Source organism: Osmia bicornis, chromosome 14 (assembly GCF_907164935.1).
Source record: "Osmia bicornis bicornis chromosome 14, iOsmBic2.1, whole genome shotgun sequence".
In the NCBI taxonomy this organism is placed as follows: Eukaryota; Metazoa; Arthropoda; class Insecta; order Hymenoptera; family Megachilidae; genus Osmia; species Osmia bicornis.
This window is the reverse complement of record NC_060229.1, coordinates 7,876,247-7,899,454: the sequence shown is the minus strand read 5'-3', so window position 1 is coordinate 7,899,454 and position 23,208 is coordinate 7,876,247. Positions and strand designations below refer to the sequence as shown.

At 37.3% G+C, this 23,208-nt stretch overlaps 1 protein-coding gene and 1 pseudogene across 1 annotated transcript; both read right to left on the bottom strand.

Moving 5' to 3' along the window:
- Positions 1-9,264: 9,264 nt before the first annotated feature.
- Positions 9,265-16,724, bottom strand: LOC114881529. Its single transcript, XM_046288722.1, has 3 exons — positions 15,699-16,724; positions 15,554-15,640; positions 9,265-9,321 (listed from the first exon to the last, which is right to left on the bottom strand). The coding sequence occupies exons 1-3, from the start codon at positions 16,722-16,724 to the stop codon at positions 9,265-9,267; spliced, it is 1,170 nt and encodes a 389-aa protein (XP_046144678.1).
- LOC114882143 lies at positions 11,492-11,611 on the bottom strand (annotated as a pseudogene).
- Positions 16,725-23,208: the final 6,484 nt, after the last annotated feature.

The window sequence follows — 23,208 nt, the reverse complement described above, 5'->3', positions numbered from 1 at the left end:
TCCACTAGCTTCTATCTGTAAATCTCTAACTAGTTTTTCACCACTAGAGGTTGCTCTATTTTTATACATCTGCCTAATCCACCATCGTTTATCTTGATTTTTTCTTCTTCTTTTTCTTTTAATTATTGTGTTCATAATAATATACACTGCGCTGGCGATCGTGACATCTGTTCCTGTCGACATTCTGACGTCGACTGGTTCACGGTAGAAAGAACCTTTCTACATAGAATCCAGATACAAAGGTTTACGGTACCCCAAGTAGAAAGGTTTATGCGAACAGTCGGAGAAATTTCACGTTCGTTCGCCAAGAGCATTCGTTTGGGCAAAACGCACAAGTCAGTACGAGGCTTATAATAAGGCCCTGAACTTTCATAGACGGATTGAATATTAAAAGAGTTCTTAAGGGGGTAAACACGGGTAATGCAGCGAGGTGACATTACCGGCAAAAATGGGCCTAAAAAGGGGTTTACGGGAATACACTTTTCGTCCTTATATGAGAAGATTTGGGGCTGGGTGAGGGCTCATTCGAAAGAGGAAGGTCCAATGCAGGGCGCTGCACTCATGTTTTAGTAGGATTATGTTCATGTTTAGTAATATAAGCGTCCAAAGTGGAGGAAAAAATCGACAAAATGCAGTCGCGGAATCGAAGCATTTTTAGGCCACTAAAAGAGTGCTGTGATTAAAATCATGAGTGCAGCGCTCTAGCCACAACCCTTACCTGCAAATTAAGATCTATTTTGTCTTCATTTGTTGCCAAATAAGGACGAAAAGTGTAGTCCCGTAAAAGCATTCCCACAGACTAGTTCCGCCATTTTGTGGATAATACAGAGCAAGTCACGTAACAAATTCAGTTCAGCTAGTAGTTCTAAGGTGGCGTCTAACTAAGAAGGCTGTCGATGTGGAATCGTAGCCAAAATCAGGCGTTAGCTTGGCTACGTCACTCGACTGTGTCAGCGAAGGCAAGCGAAAAAGCCAACAACGCCCGAACGCTGAGTGAGACGAACTACAGTCATGCTGTCCTTCTCTCATTCTGAATGTTGAGATCGTCCCTTTTTGCTAAGTTTTGACTGACGCCCGCCTGGATTTTTCACAGCGGCCCATAACAAACCTCGCTCAAAGAGAAGGTATAACAAGAGAAGAATATACCTGCTCTTTGCAATAATTCTGCAAATGTTTTCATACATAAGTTGTATATGAGATATTTATTTATTTAAATTATTTGCATTCACTCAGAATATTGACTAACACTCCTTTGTATTTTTTATTAGTTTCGATAAACAAAGTTACTATAGATTTTTGGAAATACAAGCGTCACGCAATTGGGACGAAGTACAGTAAAACTTGGATATATGCAACAGAAGTTTGTCTGGATATATGCAACATCGCTATCCCCTCCACTTGGGAGGATCCCCCTAAGCCGGACCGAGCCGCTCGGCGAGGAAACCGTGTAATATGATCCGACCGTAATATCGGTGTGACTAATACTAATTGAACGATAAAACTTTTTTATTTTTAACTTTTTCTTAATGAAACTTTTACTAACGCATTGGTGAGATTTTTCTGATTAAAATGGTACCAAACACGATATGATTTGGCTACATATGTATAAGGCAGGCCGTACACCAAAGATACATGAAACACGCAACATGCAACATGCAACACGTCGCATGTTGTGTACGAACGTAGAATAGGTAACGCGGCACGGTACAAACGATTTGTACGGACGCAGAATCGACACCTCGCTTGGATATATGCAACATTAAATGCCCAGAATCGACACCTCGCTTGGATATTTGCAACGTTTAAATGCCCAGAATCGACACCTCGCTTGGATATATGCAACGTTTAAATGCCCAGAATCGACACCTCGCTTGGATATATGCAACGTTTGAAACCTGAGTCGACGTCGCAACCGGTTTTCATTTCCAATCCTCCTTTGCTTTTCGCCAACTTTTAACATCAATTTTAGCAAGTAATTATAATTCAAACGATATCATGTTTGGTATCACTTTAATCAGAAAAATTTCACCAATGCGTTAGTAAAAGTTTCAGTAAAAAAAAGTCAAAAATAAAAAAGTTTTATAGTTGAATTAGTATTAGTCACACCGATACGTTTCGGCTCTTTCCTTTGATCATCGGACCTCTCTCTTTCCACCACTGTCTGTCCTTTTCTACGTTCACGTTTGGCTGCTCGTCGCGTGTAACCTGAGATTCGACACCTCGACTGGATATATGCAACGCCTGGGTCCCAATGTTTGTTCCATATATCCAAGTTTTACTGTATATGTATCTTTTTAGTAAGAGATAGGAGAAAGCTATTGATGTAAAAGTTGAATGGTATGACTTATGAAAAATATGAGATATCTCACGAAATATTAGTTTTTTAAACATTGTACTGTTAGATATAGGTGATAGGTAATAGTGAGAGGGAATAGTAGCGAGGGGAGAGAAGGAAAGAAGGAGCCGAGGCCCTTCCATTTATTAGTTCTTTTTATCCAGAATTTTCCAAGGAGTTGATACGAGTAAAGAAAGAAATGCAATTCTATTTAAACAAAAAGTGCGTCTGCATCGTTGCATTCACCAAGAAAATGAAGTCATAGAAAAATAAACATTATCATACCATTGAATTTTTACATGAACAGCTTTTTCCTATCTCTTACCAAATTCAAGATATAGCCCGTCCCAATTGCGTGACGCACCCTGTATGCTTTTATGAATTAAAAAACATTTATTTAAACTAATAACTAATAATTTATTTAAGCTAATAACTTTTTCTAAAAATTACTGTCAGATCCTTCGGTTCCTTCGGTTCTTCAGAGTATGCATATATTTTTCAGCAGCGAGGGGTGTGTTACGACCAGCCGCCTAAAACGTACATTAATCGAATTCTTCCCACGTTCGGACAAACATCATGTTACGGCCACCCGCCTAAGCGATCGATATTCGAACAATCGAAGTCCTCACGACCGGACACCTAAACATCATATTACGACCACCTACTTAAGTATTCGATAAGACGCGTTCTCACGGACATCCCACCTTGTCAATCATCGGCCCCTTCTCCACCACTAGCGACATTATAAAAGACCTTACCGGACATAAGCGGAGCAGTCGAAATCATATTATAAAAATAAAGTGCCAAACCTTTAAAAGTGCTGTTCATTTAAAAACCTGTGAACTTTCCACGTGACATTTTGGCGATCCTGCCAGGATCCATTCAACATCACGAAGAGAAACTTCCAAAGGGGGCTTTCTACGGAACTCCGGACGAAGGGACTACGAGTGCCACTCTGTCGTGATACGTAAGGATCCAACGAACCTAAGGTAAAAGCTGGCGTTTGAACATTATCGATTAAAACCACCCAGCATTTCCTCTCAAGACTCATCCTCCTTATCCTCTGAGTCCTCAATATCTTCAATAATGACTACCTCCGGACCTGCTGTCCAAGAGAACATGCTACGGCAACTCTTGGACAGGATGCAACGGATGGAAGAAGGAATCAATCAACAATTGACAACTCTAGGAGAAGAAAACCAAAACCGTGCAAAAGAAATCCAAAATATTGCAGAGCAGCTGAAACTGGTCACCCTCACTGAAGACGCGTCTACTATTTCGAGGATCACCAGACGAAGCGGCGGAGATCAAGATAATCAACAAGAAGATGAAATGCATACGGCCCGTCAACCACCCCAAAATTCAACAATCAGGCCAAACGAACTGATGAAAGCAGTTGACGCCATTCGAACCATCGAGACCTTACGAGGACGAGATGATGTAGGAGTTGAAGATTTTATCAAATCAGTCAGGTATGCCAGGAGTAATTGTTCTGAGAAAACATTATTACTAAAATTAATTCTGATCGAAAAAATTACGGAAAACGCAAAAAGAAGTATTCGATACACGTCAATTGAAACGTATAAAGAACTTTATGAAGTACTCCGTCAGAACGTTTCAATACCTAATACTGTTAGTAGTTGCCGTAATAAGCTACAACAAATACGGCAAGGAGCAACGGAAACAGTACAGTCTTATAACCTACGATTTAGACAACAACTCAATGAATTAATTTACGCCGTTCAAAATAAACACCAAAATCCAATTTCAAGAAGGATAGCTATAGAAGAAGAAGAAACAGAAGCTACTCGAACATATGTGCTCAATCTCCGCAGGGACATAGGCATGCTCGTAATACCAAGTAAACCGAAATTATTAATAGAGGCACAAACAATGGCAGCCGACATGGAACTGTGGACTCGCGACGCGAATCGTGCCATGGAGCGTCGACAAGTGCCATCCAGAATTCCTCCACCTAAACAACAAGGGCAACGCCCAAATACACCGAGTGATCGACCAAACCATCCGATACCTTTGAAGTGTACAAAGTGCGGAAGATTAGGACACACCAGTGACAAGTGCTACGCGCGAAATTTTCAAGTGGCCAACCAGGGAAAAATTCCACCACCAAGAGTGAACAACCTCAATTCTCAAGAGAACAAAGTGACAGAAACAACATCCGAATCAACTGCACCACCGGAAAATTACTACAAATTTGCTGCAGAGTTCCAGGAATGTCGAGAATCGGAAGACTACTCGTGGACACAGGAGCAGGAATCAACATCCTCAAGCGATCAGTAGCTGAAATAATAGAGCCGACAGAAAGCAAAACATTCTTTATGGGTAATGACAAACATACTACTCACGAGACGACTATAATTCAGATACAACAAATACCTCATACCTTTCACATAGTCCCTGATTCATTTCCTTTAATAGAAGACGGCATAATGGGCCTACCATTCTTAGAAAAATATAAATACGAAATCAATAACGAATCATTAAAAATTAACGACAAAATTATACCGTTTCTGAAAACTACTCCTCACACACTGTCTCCGGGAAAAACAACAAAACGAACACAATATCTAGACGGAAAACCTGTTCAAATATGCTACATCAACACTGGTAAGCAAGACCATCAGATTACAAACGAAATAGAACCAGATGATAAAATCGATCAAATTAACAAATTTGCAAAAATTATTAGAACTAAACATATTGATCCAAGTTTACGAGACCCTTTAGAGAAAATCCTTATTAACTATCTTGACGTTTTTAATTTAGAAACTGACTTACTTCCTTGTACATCCCTTACGGAACACGCTATTACGTTAAAATCCGAAAAACCTATTAATATAAAAAGTTATAGACCACCTGAATGCCATAAGCAAGAAATCGAACGACAAATTAATGATATGCTAGTTAAAAAAATCATTGAACCATCAGACTCTCCTTATAACGCGCCGGTTTGGGTAGTCCCGAAGAAATTGGATGCTTCAGGTAAACGTAAATGGAGGATAGTAATCGACTTCCGTAAACTCAATGAATTGACAGACCAAGACGCGTACCCATTACCTAATATAGATGAAATTCTGGACCACCTAGGCAAAGCAAAATTTTTTAGCGCGTTAGATCTTTCTTCAGGATTCCATCAGATCCCTATGAACAACAATTCTAAAAAGTATACAGCTTTTTCTACACCACAAGGACATTTCCATTACAATAGAATGCCATTCGGTCTCAAAAATGCTCCAGCAACGTTCCAAAGAATGATGGACACGGCGCTTCGCGGTTTAATAGGAAAACATTGTTTTGTTTACTTAGACGATATTATCATCTTCGGGTCGACGATACAAGAACATAATCAGAATTTAGCAATCGTATTCCAAAGGCTTAGAGATCTTAAACTTAAAATCCAACCCGACAAATGTGAATTCCTCAAACCGGAACTAGAATATTTAGGTCATGTAGTAACTGCGGAAGGAGTTAAACCAAATCCAAAAAAACTAGAAGCAATAACAGACTTCAAACAACCTAGAGATTCTACAAATATAAAATCTTTTCTTGGACTAGCCAGATACTATAGAAAATTTATCCGTAACTTTTCAAAAATTGCAAAACCACTAACAGACTTAGTAAAAAAAGACGTCCCATTCCATTGGACAGACAAACAACAACTCGCTTTTGACACACTAAAACAAAGACTTTGCGAAGCCCCAGTACTACAATACCCCGATTTTAATAAAACATTCACTCTAACGACAGACGCGTCAAATGAAGGATTAGGAGCAATTCTCTCCCAAGATGGTCATCCTTGTTGTTACATCTCCAGAACACTAAATTCTCCTGAAAAGAATTACAGTACAAGCGAGAAAGAGCTACTTGCAATAGTTTGGGCCACCAAAAGACTTAGACAATACCTATTAGGAAGAAAATTCATAATTCAGACTGATCACCAAGCGCTAAAATGGTTAAAGGATGTAAAAGATCCCTCTTCTAGACTCATGAGATGGCGATTGAGACTCGAAGAGTATGATTATGACATAGAATACAAAAAAGGTAAAGAAAATACCGCCGCAGATGCTCTTTCACGGCTGTACCCTATCACCTCACAAGAATCCAACCTTCCTATATCATCTCCAGAAGAAACGGAAGAAGTCCCAACTGAATTTTCCCCAAATCCTGACTATTTTAATGAATATGAAAATTGGAAAATAGACATAACACCTGCACCACTAACACAAAAAATTAATCGACCACACTTCTACCAACTAACAAAGGAAATAGACACAAAACTACTTTCCCAATAGGAATAGGAGACGAGAAAATAACACGACTAGAAAAGGTTTACATTCAAATGATGATACGATTTCTTAGTACAAAATTTAGAAACGTAAAAATTATATTCGGTTCAGAACCTCCGCGGGATTACACCCTGGAAGAAAAAGAAACAATCCTGAAGGAAAATCACAATGAAATAGTAGGACACTTAGGTATTAATCGTACTGTAAAACGAATTCAAGAACAATTTCACTGGCCTAACTTAGAAGCAGACGTTACAGAATTTATAAAAAATTGCGAAACCTGTCAACATGAAAAACTAGTTAGAATTAGGCAAAGGGAAGAAGCTATCATAACCGATACACCTATAGAACCTAATACTAAAATCGCCATGGATATTTTCGGCCCATTAACAAAAACAAAAAGAGGAAATCAATTTATCCTATCAATCCAAGATCAATTAACAAAATACCTTGTCCTCGTTCCCCTCAAAAATCAGCAAGCCACTACAATTATCCCAGAGTTATTGGATCATTATGTATACATATTTTCTGCACCTAGACAAATTTTAACTGATCAAGGAACGAATTTTGTTTGTAAGCTAATGGAAACGTTTGAACAGGCATTTAAAATCCAACATGTTAAAACGACCTCCTTCCATCCACAATCTAACGGTTCCCTTGAAAGAACACACGCAACGATAAAAGACTTAATTCGTACATGTACAGCTGAAAGACAAAACGATTGGGACGAAAATCTTAAACTTATTTGTATGGGTTATAATACCTCAGTTCACGAATCGACAGGTTATACACCCTTTGAACTAACATTCGGACACAAAGCTAATCTACCCTCAACAATTTCCGCAACTCCTTCGATGACAAAGGAACAGTTATTTAAACTTTGGAAGAGACGACACGACACGTACATTTCTGAGGCAATAAAAACACTCAATAAAAACAAAGCTCGCTATAAACGGGATCAAGACAGAAAAATTATAGACTATATTCAAAATAGATGATCGAGTTCTTCTACATAACGATCATAAACGAAATAAACTCGATCATGAATGGTTAGGACCTGCAGAAATAATACAGGCCTCTCCTCCAACGTATACTATTTATTTTCCGTCGGAGAATCGACAATTAAAGGTACATGGTAATCGATTAAAACTTTTTATTTCAGGCCGACAACCCTTACCCTCTTGTTCTACTTCATCGGAACAATCCACTGTAAATTACATATTGAACCTTTAAATAATTCGACAGTATTTTTAGAACATATCGATAATTGTTACTTATATACTAATCAAGTATCTATATCTATTATTATTAATCCACACTACCTACTAAAACAACCCGAAGTTATTGCAGAATCATTAGAAGGTCTATCAAAACATTGTAATAAATGCGCGTACAAAACAGAAATTCAAAACTTAGTAAAGGAACTCGTAACAATAAAAAAAATGATTGCTCAATTGAAATTAACATTAAGAATTATTCATAAACGTGGTTTATTAAATATAGTTGGTTCAGTATCCAAATCTCTTTTCGGTACTCTAGATGAAAACGACTTAACGATAATTAACGAAAACATGGACAAACTATTTGACTCGAATAACAAATTAAAAATCATCGTTTCTAATCAATCAGCCCTTATTAAACAAGTATTAGACGATTCTCATATTCAATCTATCCATCAAATTCAAGTAAAACTTAGCGAACTCCAAGACAATGTACAAAACGAAGAAATAATCAGCTCTTTAATTATACACACAGAATTTGTTCTTTCCGAACTACATGTAAATCTCGATGAACTAATCAACACGATTATACTAGGTAAACAAGGAATAATCAATCCACAGGTTGTAAAGCCACAACAATTTTTGGAAACATTTGATAAAATCATTAAAACCCACTTTCTTTATAATCATATTCAACCAACTCTCGAAAATTTTCAAACCCTACTTGATATTAGTAATTTAAAACTTTGGATCAACAATGGAAAAATTGTATATACAATAATAACTCCTATTTTGGATGATACAGAGTGGAAAGTCACTAAAATTTATCCAATTCCCTCAAAGAGAGACAAAATTTTTGTGGCTCCAGTAATCGAACATGAAATTATATTTACTACGCAAGAACAATATATTCCTACTGACTATAGATATATTCAAAAATTCTGTAAAAGGACGCCTTTAGTTCATCTTTGTAAACTTAATCAACCCACGCATAGTAAATTAGGAACACAAGATTGTCAAATTGAGCTAGTTAACAACAAAAACAAAATTAACACGTGCCCATTCTCCGTATTCAAAATTATAGACGCTACATTTATACCTCTTGAACAACCAAATGTTTATATATTAATACCAAATAAACCATTAACACTAGACATTCTCTGCGATAGACATGAAACACGAACTATACAAACCCCTAGTTTAATTAAAAGCGATGAACCTTGTATAATAACCTATGAAAACAATGTAATGAAAATTGGAGGCACCACCCAAGAAGTTACTTATGAAACTAAATTCAAAGAGTTCTCTTTCAACATTTCACAAAGTGATCTAAAACTATTAGAAAAAAAACATTGATTTTACTCCAAAGGTTACTCCAAATTTCAACCAATACCGAACAACTTTAGGACAGATCAACAACCAAATAGATCAAATTCAAATCGAACACCGAATCAAAAACCTAAAAGAAATAGCATACTCTGTATTACAAATTATGGGATACATATCTATAGCCGTAATCACAATTTATACACTATACAAATGTAAACTACTTTCTCGATGTATACCATCCACATTTATTTTTAATATCTGTTGTCCCACTGCGACTGCAAATCAAGAACAACAAAATACTACACTCCCACCAACAACATCAGCGTCAATCTATGACGAAGGTACCAGGTCATCAACCAAAGATTTGCTACCTGCACTAGAAGAAAACATCGTTCATATTCAACCAGCCCGGAAAATTGTACGTTTTGTGAGACCAAAACAAGTCTAAAGAGGGGGAAGTGTTACGACCAGCCGCCTAAAACGTACATTAATCGAATTCTTCCCACGTTCGGACAAACATCATGTTACGGCCACCCGCCTAAGCGATCGATATTCGAACAATCGAAGTCCTCACGACCGGACACCTAAACATCATATTACGACCACCTACTTAAGTATTCGATAAGACGCGTTCTCACGGACATCCCACCTTGTCAATCATCGGCCCCTTCTCCACCACTAGCGACATTATAAAAGACCTTACCGGACATAAGCGGAGCAGTCGAAATCATATTATAAAAATAAAGTGCCAAACGTTTAAAAGTGCTGTTCATTTAAAAACCTGTGAACTTTCCACGTGACATTTGTGCTACGGTGCGCTATATAAAATCCACGCGTTTGGTCAGTCAGAATTTACCGGAGCGGGACAATTCTATCATTTAGGTTGAAAGAAGGATAGCATGATCACCCTACATCTCACTCTAACCACGCGCCAATGTTTCGCTTTCATTCTTCAGGCGTATCGTCGCGATGCCTCTGGCGAGATGAGCGTTTGAATGTGTTTGTAAAAATATTTGAGGCGCTGTTGCCTTCCTAGATTATGTTGCGCGAACGCTAGCTGAGAATTAAACCTTTCAAGTTCGTACCAGACCACGCAAGTGGCTCCACCAGGCCCAACGAAAAAACTGTTGTAATACCGACGTCCCGAGACGAAACACCGTTTGTTTTCTGTCGACTGCTACACATATACAGGGTGGCCCACATAACTCTTAACAGCTCAATATCTCGAAAACTATGACATCGATTTTAAAGTTCTTGGTCTCAAATTGCATGGATCTGAAGGGCCTTACTAACTACATAACCATGAAGTAGCCCACCCTTTTTCTTTAATGGGGGGCGGGAGTATCTTTATAATTTTAAATGGAACCCCCTATAAAACGTTACATATTTAGATTCTACAGGAAAAAAACAGGTATATTTTGTCTGAAACATTTTTTGGTCAGATATTTCCATGATGAGATTATAACAGTTTGAAGTTTCGACTTGTAGGTACTTCCTTGTAGGTACAATTCTTGAATTTGACTCAGTTATCCATGAAAACGTTCTCATCGTCAGTACGATGATTTAAATAACATTTTTCGCATGATGCGGTGCTATGCGAAGTTGGCACCTCATATTTTCAAAATGCTATTTTTTCAGGTATTTCGCCGGAACTATTTCTAAAACCTATCAGGAACTATAGAATTATTGCGGGTGCAAATAGAACTGTTGCTAAAAGTTTTGTTTTTTGAAAATGAGGTGCTAATTTCACAGACACATTTCAATAGTGCTATTTCCGAGCGCTTCAAGTAGGTACCTACAAGTCGAAACTTTAAACTGTTATAATCTCATCATGGAAATATCTGACAAAAAAATGTTTCAGACGAAATTTACTCGTTTTTTCCTGTAGAATACAAATATGTAACGTTTTATAAGGGGTTCCATTTAAAATTATAAAGGTACCCCCACCCCCCATTAAAGAAGAAGTGGGGGCCATTTCATGTTTATGTAGTTAGAAAGACCCTTCAGATCCATGCAATTTAAGACTAAGAACTTTAAAATAGATGTCATAGTTTTCGAGATATTGAGCTGTTAAGAGTTATGTGGGCCACCCTGTATATAATTCTTCATGATAAACAAAAGTGGACGCAGACCCTCTCGAATGTTCAAAACCCAAGTTTTCTTTTAAATATTGATACGTCGTATTAGAATGAAGGTATCGATATATTTGAACATTTGTGTATAATTGAAATATTTATTATGAAATAGAAGAGAATTTCATTGAATAGAGTTATCAAAATTTTAATTCGAGAAAAAAAGAGTACCAACAGCACGCGGAGTTCCCAAGCGGTCACCCATCCAAGTACTATCCGCGCCGAACTTAGCTTGACTGCGGTGATCGGACGAGAACCTGTATAATCCTAAGTCGTATGGCCGTTGGCTGAAAGATACACTCTTTTACATCGAGAAACTGTTAAAAGTCTAAAGAATACACGATATCATAAAAATATAGATAAATTGCTGTTTAATTCATAATCCACAATCTGCCAAAGTTACATAACAAATGGAAATTACTAATAATTTTATACTCATAAATATAAATAAAATTTGTTCGGCATTTTACACGAGTATAGCTGATATTGCCACGTAACATTTTATTTGCGGAATAATCAATTTTTAAATGTAATCTTCCTTCTACTGCAGAAAAATTAGCATTAAAGCCATTCTCGTTTTTATACATTAGCCACAGCATATTGCGTATAAAATAAAAATGCAAATTTTACACCGAAGTATCTAAGATCCTAATTATTATTTCCTACCACGATCCCTTTTGGCGTGATAGTAGTACAAACCGTCAACCGCTATTGTCATCAATCCAACTCCCAGTGCTCGCACATATACAACAAATATATAATTAAATTAAAATTGTGGTTCTTTTCATGGTCCGCCGTCCGAGGGTTAATATATGCAACTATTAGTACCGCTAAAATGTATTATTAATCAGCGTTATTCATGCAAGTACAGTGGGATCCGATTATTATAATCACACATAATGTTATCAATCGGTATTACATTATTTCTTTTAAATAATGTACTGGCAAAAAAGAATCTAGCATTTTCTTCGAAAATTACTTTTAACCGAAGCATACCTTTTACCGGTAATTATCGATATCTGATCAATCTCACCGATTTCGCTCATTTTTTAATATGTTGTTGGGGCGATGATTTTAAGCAACTTTTTCCTATAGATATAACCGCCGCCCGGCTTTAGTTTTCGAGATATTTGCAAAAGAACATTGCTCCTATCGCAGTGAATTCTGCGTATACCTACACGTCTGTGGCGGTGTGTTCGTCAATATAGGATAGCTGGTTTCTGTAAACGCAGCATGGTAAATATCCGTCAAGCAGTATACATAACGGGTGGAATTTAAAAATCCAATATTAATTTAACCTAACCTTAGCTAATTTAATACAAAATTAAATTAGTGAACTTGGTAGTTAGGTAAGATTAATATTCTGACCACCATCAAGCGGCCGGCCACGCAACCCAAAATTCAAAATCATTGAAATCAGTCAAGTTCGATCTTCTAGTTCACCCATTATAGTCCTTGGGTTTCGGCCGCCGCAATCTGCTTACAAAAAATAATTTTTAACAAAAAATACAACCGACTTCGAAATGCACTAAAAAGTATGAAATAATTTCTACTTCATTTATACAAATACCCAACAGCTATTCATAAAACCTATTTACTCGTTAAATCGTATACTAAATACATTTCAATCTTTTCGGAGGCGGCGTAAAATTAAAAACTTTCTTCTACTAGGAAGATCCTAGTTCAGGCGTCAGCAACCTATCAAATCGTTATTGGCAGCATCGTATATTCGGGTATTTTTAATTTTGCGCCCCCTCTGAAAAGGTTCAAATGTATTTAGTATACGATTTAACGAGTAAATAGGTTTTATTAATAGCTGTTGGGTATTTGTATAAATGAAGTAGAAATTATTTCATACTTTTTAGTGCATTTCGAAGTCGGCTGTATTTTTTGTTAAAAATTATTTTATTTCACACTTTTTAGTGGAACGGGCAGTATTTGTAGAATGCCGTAAGGTGGTTTACCGTTCATATTGGTTAATTGCAATAACGATAGTTTTTAACGATAACAAGTTCCATACAAGTTATCACAATAGTTATTAACAACAACAAATTGCATAAATTTTTGCAAGTGAAATATTGCGGAAATATCTCCTATTAGATGTGAAAGGTTTCGTTCATCGCAATCGTTACATGCCTTGCAGAGTACCCATGTATATAAGAAACAGTAGAGAATCGGCGACTGCATGCTGACTGATACACCAGTAGAGACACGAAGGCATACGTAGAATTCAATGTAGTAGTAACAATAGTTTTTCACGAATATCTCGGAAACTAAAACTTTCCGTTAATTATGCATAATGAAAAAGTTGTTCAGAATCATGTCCCCGACAACATATTAAAAGGTCATTGAAATCGTCCAATCTTGACATTAAAAACTTCCTGTATTTTGCAATAACAATGAAAAAATGAAAAATTTTTTTTCAATGGGACCAACCGGAAGACATACCCTACAAGATGTAAAAGGTTTCGTTCCGATTGGTACATCCATCTCGGAGTAATCGGTGAACACACACACAAAAAAAAAAAAAAAAAAAAATACATACTGATCGAATTGAGTAACCTCCTCCTTTTCGAAGTCGGTTAAAAATGGTCCGATGTCGTTAGCGCAGCGACGCCGATAAATGTAGAAAATTTAAATGAAGAACGCGATTATCGCTTACAATTAGCCAACTATCACTTTGACGCTTTAGTGTGATCAAAATGTTTTTATCTGCACGGTGATTATGCATGACGATTTCTTGGGTCTCGTTCAGTGTATCAGATCATCCCATAAACTGGCATCCCGTAATCTCGTACCTGATCTCCTGGTAACGTACAATGTAACTGCTAGATACCCTTACATCGCGATTGTACAGATTTATATATAAGCGAAGGAAAAAGTGGCCAAGAAGAGTTACAGGTGTTTGCGCATGGGCACATCAAACGGTGCTTTTCACAAGACTGCCGAAAAAATCAATAAGAAACACATGTTCCACGCAGAATCGTGTAACTTTGTAAATATTTCTTCGTTCACTCTTGCTTGGCCTCGCATACTATCGAGTTCAATAAAAATTGGAGCAGAATCAAAAGGTACATGATGATGCCACCTACGACCTGCAAAAAAGTTTTGTTCTAATTTAATTGAATGAAGAGAAATTTAAACTAAAGCTTTTGTCCTCAGCTTAGCCCCTTTTACTATACAGTGTGTCCCACGTAACTGGAAACACTCCAATATTTCCTAAACTATTAAAGATACAGGAAATTGCTTTGGTGGTCATTGCATGATAAGATAGAGCAACATTTTGACGTAGACAAATTTTTTTTTGCATTATTATTTTCAGAAATATAATGGCAAAGTTTCGTTTTTTAAATGGAACTATATATTTTTCTTTCGATCATTTGATAGTGCTTTTGAAATCGAATTCACTGAGTTTGCATGTATACACTTGATTTTCATTGGTTTTCGAGATATTACACTAACAAATTTGGAGATTTTTCACGGGAAAAATTTACTTCAGTGGGAAATATCAGCAGGGGTCCTGTTCGCGTCTAAAGGTGGGTACAGACATGCAACAGAACACAGTAACGTAACTCCGTCGTGTATCAAGTGTGGACGCCACACCGTAACAGCGTATCAGCGTAACATCGTAACATCGCAACGTCCCATCAATTGTCGGTTTTTCACCGTCCCATCAAAGAAATGTTACGCATTCACGATACACCCCATCTATGCAAGTTCGGACGTGCACACAAACCATGAACTGATGGGACGGCATAATGCTACGCGCTGATGATACGCCACGAGATTCTGTATACGTCCACAACGTAACATCGTCGCGCAACGACAAATGTTGCACAGTGTGTTGCGCGACGGAGGACCCCTGCTGTTATTTCCCACTGAAGGGAATTTTTCCCGTGAAAAATCTCCAAATTTGTTAGTGCAATATCTCGTAAACAAATGAAAATCAAATGTATACATGCAAGCTTAATGGATTCGATTTCAAAAGCACTATCAAATGATCGAAAGAAAAATATATAGTTCCATTTAAAAAACCAAACTTTGCCATTATATTTATGAAAATAATGATGCAAAAAAAAATTTGTCTACGTCAAGATGTTGCTCCATCTTACCATGCAATGACCACCAAAGCAATTTCCTGTATCTTTAATAGTTTAGGAAATATTGGAGTGTTTCCAGTTACGTGGGACACACTGTATACTGTACAGGGAAAATTTAGGGCAATCTTACCTCTGCAAGAAGCGACGCGTTCATATCGAATATTTTCGCTGAAAACGTAGTGTCACAGTGTAGTAATTGCAGCGAGAAAAGCTCCAGCTGCAATTTAATAGAATTTATAAGCATCTTTTGAAGATTCGATGAATTTATAGCTTACCTCGCGTTTCACCGACAAATCGGTCGCTCCGCCTAGGGCATCGTGAAGAGTAGTACGGATTTCTTCGGCTTTATTAGTCGCCGTTTCACACGCCCAAATCAACGTAACAAATTTTAAAAAATTATATATGATAGGAGGAATATAGGGCCAGTACCAAAAATGTAGATTTTTTCGACCTATTTCCCCACCGCTGACCCATACTAAACAGAAGTACAAATCAAAAGTAACAACAATAAAAGTCTTTACAGCTGTTACTATGAGTTGCGTGATAAATATTTTGTTCAGTAATTGTAGAATATCAGTGACCTGCAGGTGTTTCCCCTCTAAATTCTTCAATTTCATCAGCAACGAGACAGTCCTCTGTTTGTGGCGCAGAAATGTCTTGGTGATGGGTTTTCGAAGTTTATTAAGATCTTCGTTGATTTTCATGAAGCATGCTTTTAAAACGCACGCCGAGTTAATGTAGAACATGTCCATGATGAAGTTCACCAAAATCATGAATAGAGTGGTAACATTTTTCACTGTCATAAACGTGAATCCACTTTTAAAGCAATTGAAGACGTGACTTGAGAGAAATAAAAATACAAAAATATCCTTTGAATGAACGAATATCGCCATGTCGTTGAAGTCCTTTGGTGCGACCATGGAGGACGCTTCAGTGAGCTCCTGAAGAAAGCACAGTATCGCTTTATGTTGCCCGTACGTTAACAAGACAGCGCTTCCACACATGATGAGATACGAACTCTGATACAGTTTCCTTGGTAGAGTATTGGATACCGGCGAGGTGAAATCAATTTCATATACCATATAGAATACCGCGATCAGGAACGTGGCCAAAATGGTCATTGAATAAATGACACGAATTCTTGAAAAGGTATATCCTGAAGAGGCACATTTGAAAGGAAAAATTCCGAATATATTTGCGATGAAATGGCAAGGGTATACCAGCGACATGAAATCTGTGGCGTGAAATAGTTTCCATTTCTTGTTCTCCTTTAATTCTGTCATCTTCCAAGCTTCAGACATCGTTCTTTCGCAACTTGAAAAGTTACAGAGGAAACAATTTGATGTTACTCACAAAAATAGTCTGTCTAACAGACTAATAGAAAAAAACTTCGTTATAAAAGTGGTCAGACTGTTTGTGTTTTCAATAAACTCGAGATACTGATGTTTAATCATCGATGTAGGACGCTTGAACGATATTAGAAAATTGCGTGATATTAAAAAACAAATTGCAATACGATAATACAAAACGTGAATGAATAATTTGTTGCATAATTTGCTTTTAGCAGGATTAAAAGTGGTTATTACGTAGCGACGCGCGTCGCGTGTCGGACAGCGGCGCAACGTACAAAATGAAAAATTTATCAAAATAAATTTGGAAGTTAATTATCTATGCGCGGTAGAGAAAGGTATAAGCGTTGCCACCAGTCCCAAGCGTTTCTAACAGTCGCTTTTGCGATCGTCCTCTACGTTTGGAACAATTTGTTATGCCCCGGCGAAAAATTCGAGATTTATCCGCCTTGCGTCCCTTATCAAGCCCTTTCGGGTTACGAGAGTCTCTCATGTAAGAGGCGTGAGGTGGGTGTTTCACCTTTTCCGCCAATCTTTCTATTCCTCCTCGACCTTGTGCATTCTTGTCAAGCCTTTCGAGGTTACGAGGATTTCTCATGCAGGGGTGTACAAGGAAGAGTTTGAGTTTAATTCTTTTCTCTTTTTGACTTCTTCTATCGCTTTCTCTTCTTTATCTGCTCTACCCTGGAATCGTGTATCTTGTCAAGCCCTTCGGGGTTACGAGGATTTCTCATGCGAAGTACACGAGGAAAGAACGTGTGTGAAGTTAGCCCCGCACTTTTCGAATTTTGTATTTTTTGAAATTGTGCTGCATTGTGCTACGTTTGTGCCGTATTGTGCCGTAAACCGCAACTCTGTAAGTCAAAGCGTACTCAAGAAAATTAAAAAAAAAAAAAATTTTTTTTATAGCCTCGCACTTTTCGAATTTTGAGATTTTCTTTTTTGTGCCGTATTGTGCTATGTTTGTGCTGAATTGTGCCGCAAACGAGAGATCGATAACATCAATAACAATTAAGAAAATAAATAAAAACAAAATTATACTATCCCCGTACTTTTGCCGAAATAAAGTTTTTTTTTTTTAGATAATTTGCGATAACTTGTGCTACGTTGTGCCGTCGATAGAAACTCGATATCTCTATCCATTTTGTAGATAAAAAATATTGAACTTTTAGGAATACGAAATTTAATATTCGTATAACTTACGAACGGCGATAGATAATCGAATTCTGCAAGTTGTGCTGAATTGTGCTACTTACAATCTACGAGACGCATGCATTAAAAGTTGATATTAGCTTAAGTGTCAATAAAAATTAACGAAAAAGCTTAGGGGTGAATCAAAAACTTGAGATTTTCGAAATTTCTTTGATTGTGCGGGATTGTGCTAGACTAGCACAACAATTTTTCCTAATGACAAAATTTCGTCAGATCGCCAGATTTCGTAGCATTAGCAAAGTTAGGGATTTGCATGCGTTTAAAAGCTGGATAAGTGCAAGGTGGCTATCCCCTCCACATGGGGGCTTCCGCCTTGGCAACCGAGATGCTTGACGTGAAAGCCGTGTAATATGATCCGAACCGTAATATCAGTGTGACTAATACCAATTCAATAATAAAATTTTGTTATTTTTGTCCTTTTCTTAATGAAACTATTCCTAATGCATTTGTGAGATCTTTCTGATTAAAATGATATCAAACACGATATAGTTTGAATTATATTCATTTATTTATTTACTTATTTATTTATTTAGAATATGCTACGGAACTATTGACTGCAAATTAGGTACTTTATGATGTTAGGATAAGCCGGTGATCTCCATGAAACCGGTCAGTTTCTTCCCATTGAAAATTAAAGTAATTTACAAGCTAACAATAGTAATAGAATAATAATAGAATAAATAAACAACACAGAATCGACTCCTCGGCTGAATACAAACGATGTGTACGAATGCAGAACCGACGACACCTCGGCTGGATATCTGTATACAATGTTTGGGTCCCAATCTCTCTTGCACTTATCCTAACTTTGCCAGTGCTGCGAAATCTGGCGATCTGACGAAATTTTGTCATTAGGGAAAGTTGTTGTGCTAGTTTAGCACAATCCGGCACAATCAAAGAAAATTCGAAAATATCTAATTTTTGAATCATCCCCACCTTTTTTTGTTAATTTTCATTGACACTCAAGCTAATATCAACTTTTAACGCATGTACCTCGCAGATTGTAAATAGCACAATTCTGCACAACTTGCAGAATTCGATTATCTATCGCCGTTCGTAAGTTATACGAATATTAAATTTCGTATTCCTAAAAATTCAATATTTTTTATCTACAAAATGAATAGAGATATCGAGTTTCTATCGACGGCACAACGTAGCACAAGTTATCACAAATTATCTAAAAAAAAAAAAGTTTATTTCGGCAAAAGTGCGGGGCTAGTATAATTTTGTTTTTATTTATTTTCTTAATCGTTATTGATGTTATCGATCTCTCGTTTGCGGCACAATTCAGCACAAACATAGCACAATATGGCACAAAAAAGAAAATCTCAAAATTCGAAAAGTGCGGGGCTATCAAAAATTTGTTTTTTTTTAATTTTCTTGAGTACGCTTTGACTTACAGAGTTGCGGTTTACGGCACAATACGGCACAAACGTAGCACAATGCAGCACAATTTCAAAAAGTACAAAATTCGAAAAGTGCGGGGCTAACTTCACACACGAGGAAAGATCGTTTCTATTTCCTTCTTTACAATAGTTTACGTGACCCTCCTTGAAACTATCATCGCCAACCATAGTAATACAATACAGTTTAATGTAGTGCACAAAAACTCGGGTTTAGCTCGAGAGAGAGAGAGAGCCATAGCATAACACCAGCGCTACGCAGTTAGCCAGTGCTTCGCATTTCGGGAATTCCTCTGCTAACTACGTAGAAACGGGAAAATCGTAATAACTTCTTTGTTAAGAAAACTCTTTCTCTCTCTATTGCACAAAGCGTCAGCCGGTCCAATAAGGATCATTATTATCTGATCGGAATGATAGTGTGAAAGAGTGGACGAATGAATATCTATTTAAACGATGAAAGTAAGGAATGAGAACCCTTATAAAGGCAAACGTCGCGAACGTTCGACCGCCGCGCCGTTCGAAAATCAAGGGTTGTTCGAAGCAATAAACACTATTGTATTGAAAACTCTAAGAACTACCTAGCGATAACGGCAAATTTTGAACAAAGGAACGTTCTCGAAGGAATATTCGCCAGATTGAAATTGTTTAAATTCATAGAAAGCGAAATGCCGAATTCATCGAAACAAATATGCGATAGATTGTTTAATAAATGCACAATTTGCCACGGCATCACAACCACCGTAAGCGCATCGTCCGCTTTTAAAACTGTTAAAATTGACCATCTTCGTTGCAAATAATTTTGAACCTGTTAAGGGAGAATATACGGATGACGGTTACATCTATTAAAAACTATATATTTTAATCTCAAATCTCATTTTATATTTCAACCAAATCAATAGTCGCATTGGGTATACTTCCGAAAGGCCCTATCACTCCAGGACAAACAAACTTCGGATTTATAGTAATTGAGGGACGAGAAATCGAATGAGACCATTTTCAGAACTGGCAAATAAACCGTTCCCGAGATATACAGGGTATTCTAAAAGTGCGGAAACCCCCTATTACCTCGATAAGAACGCATTTTCACGGAAAATGACTAACCTAACCTAGGTTAGGGTTAGGGTTAGGGCTAGGATTCGTTTTTACTATAATCAATTTTTAGTTTAAATGCGTACAAAATGTTTAATCTAATTTTTATTATTAATATTTAGTTAAAGTTTATGAGAGATATTTAGTTTAATTTGTATTATGTACATATTTTTGTAATAATAAATAATTTTCATTTCAAAAGATAATTCAGTCTAATAAAATAAGTCGATAAACGTTTAGTTGGTAAGTCAGCCGGTAAGCTAGATTATCGATAAATTATCGACGTGCGACCACATGTCGCTGCGCCAGCGCAACCCCGATGATCTCGCAGTGGAGTGAGAATCTAGAGTTGGGAAGCCGCGTAGATTAGGGAGTAGGGATACTCGGCAGACACGTGATGGGGAATTCCAGAAGTCGAAAGGAATTCTATATTGAAAAAAAGCGCTAGGTCAGCAGAATCTGACTATAAATAGAGGCGCTCCACGCGGTATCAGAGCAGATCATCTCCGACTTCGGTCGAATACAGACAGCACACTGGTAGTAGAGGAAAGCTCTGCGCTGAATTGCTTAGGCAACGATAGAGTGCAAGAGTAAGCTTTGTCCTTCTCTTTCAGTGGTGACGTGAGAGACTTCAGATCTGTGGACACCCTACTCATGATACGGTGTTTGTACTAAGCCAATACTCAAGTATAAAGAACTAGCGAGGAGCGGAGCTCCTTGAAACGGCCTGTATTAACATAGCTCTGGCCAGTCCAGAAACCGATTGCGACCTGTAGGCAAAGTCCACTCGTGTCTGGGGGTACCGTACAAGCCACTGAAGTATAGTTTCCAATACTTAGCGTAATTGGTGATTGTACAGAGATTGGCTGTATCTATAGAATAAGGCGCGTACTATTTCTAATATTAATCACTAATCATATATTTTTCACTGTATTTACTAATCTAGGGCGTACGAATTATAATTTCTCATTGTATTTCATATTTTAGCCGCACACATTATTATATCAGCGTTATTATTATATATTATACTCAGAACTAGCATATTCAGTTATCAAGTACTTACCTATTTGAATAAAACTATCGGGTTGACACATTAATGTTTGGATTTTACTCCTCAACCGCAAATCACACGAACCTATAATCCCTAATTCGTTCATACGAGTCGCCTTCTTAGGGAACCGCTCTCCCTATACGTCGGTGCAGTGACGTACCTATCACTGGGACGTTACAAAAATAATAACAAGAGATCTGTATAACTGATGTATGAGTTTTCAACAATGTGTACGTGCTGTGAGAAAATATAATATAAAGAGATGGATTATATAATATATATGATTTAGTAGCGGATATCAAAAACTAGATTAGATTGAACAATGTATGAACATATTAGATTAGATTCGGGCGACGATGAAGCGCTTAGATTTTAACGCGAATATTAATGCAATAGTTTCGCGACTTCAATAGTTTATAATGAGAGATCGAACTATAAGCGCAAAGAGGCGATAAAGGCAAAGGACCGCTGTTATTGTGAACGAGGGACTATTCAGATTTCTAATCGCGAATCGTCAAAGATAAGGACGAAGAATAGCTTTGTCGCGGTAAACACGAATTTTGTTTGTTTAATTAAATTGGTGGCATTGTATGCCGAAATAAAGAAGTTAATTGTGTTCAATTTATCACTTGTATACTTTTATTCATTTTATTACCTAACACGGGATCGAACGTTCCAGAAAGTCTGTTCTTACAGAACCTAGCGGATAGAGTCCTGATACTACCAGGACCAGACGGTCTCATAGGCCGTCTCTCTCTTTCCGATGGTTGAAAATTGCATAAAACGGAAAACGAAAACACTTATTGATACCTGAGTTTATGATGCGGTACGATCTAGTGGGAAACGTCCAGGACAGCGGTCACGTAGATCGTCCGTTTTGCCCCACGTAAATCAGATTGTCTTATTAAAAGAAGAGAATAAACAACTTACCATAGTCGATGTGAAATAGTATACAATATATTATATAATTGCTTTGGTAGATTCAGTGATGCTGTCTGGAAATCTGGGAAACGAGGAAGGATGAGAACTTGTCACACGCGCACTTTCGCGATCACAATTGGCCTAGTTACGATGTTACAATTAAAAACGATTATCAACCCGGTATTCGATTATACAACATTACAACACAACACGAGAAAAGAGAAAAATAATTTATACGGAACGAAACACGATTTAAAACGAAAGAAAAAGATAGATAATTGAAGAGTATGAAGATTTTACGTATTCGTTTGAGTCTTTGCCGCGAAACATGATTCAACTTTAATTAACGCGAGTACGTCAAAAACTCTGTCTCTACTGTCTCCGTCACGTACCTTACGATTTTTCGACGAAGAGTGATTTGCTTCAGTCAGCGATCTAGTCTCAGGGTTCGACTTGCGCTCGGTACCCCGCGTGGGGATATCATTTAGCAAATCATAATACGCGTTAAAGGAGAAGGCCCACCCGTTCGTCGTGACGTTGTTGGGATCCGGGTGAAGAACGATCGCTTTTAATGTATAAAAGTTTATTCGAGTTGTTCTCTATGCCACACCGAACTCAACTAACGCAATTTACATGAATATGAAATATGCAATGGAACACGACAAGTACTTCGCTCGGTGGTTGAATCTTTATTTCTGTCTTCTGACCTATTGTTAAGGTATACAGGGAGTTCCGTAACGCATTTTCACCCTCTGAGATA

Coding starts and splice junctions, on each gene's coding strand:
- LOC114881529 (XM_046288722.1), bottom strand. CDS start 16,724: ATGTCTGAAGCTTGGAAGATGACAGAATTAAAGGAGAACAAGAAATGG. Junction 15,641..15,698: donor ATTTGTCGGTGAAACGCGAG/GTAAGCTATAAA, acceptor ATTAAATTGCAG/CTGGAGCTTTTCTCGCTGCA. Junction 9,322..15,553: donor ACGCGTCGCTTCTTGCAGAG/GTAAGATTGCCC, acceptor TATTTCTTTTAG/GTTTTTGATTCGGTGTTCGA.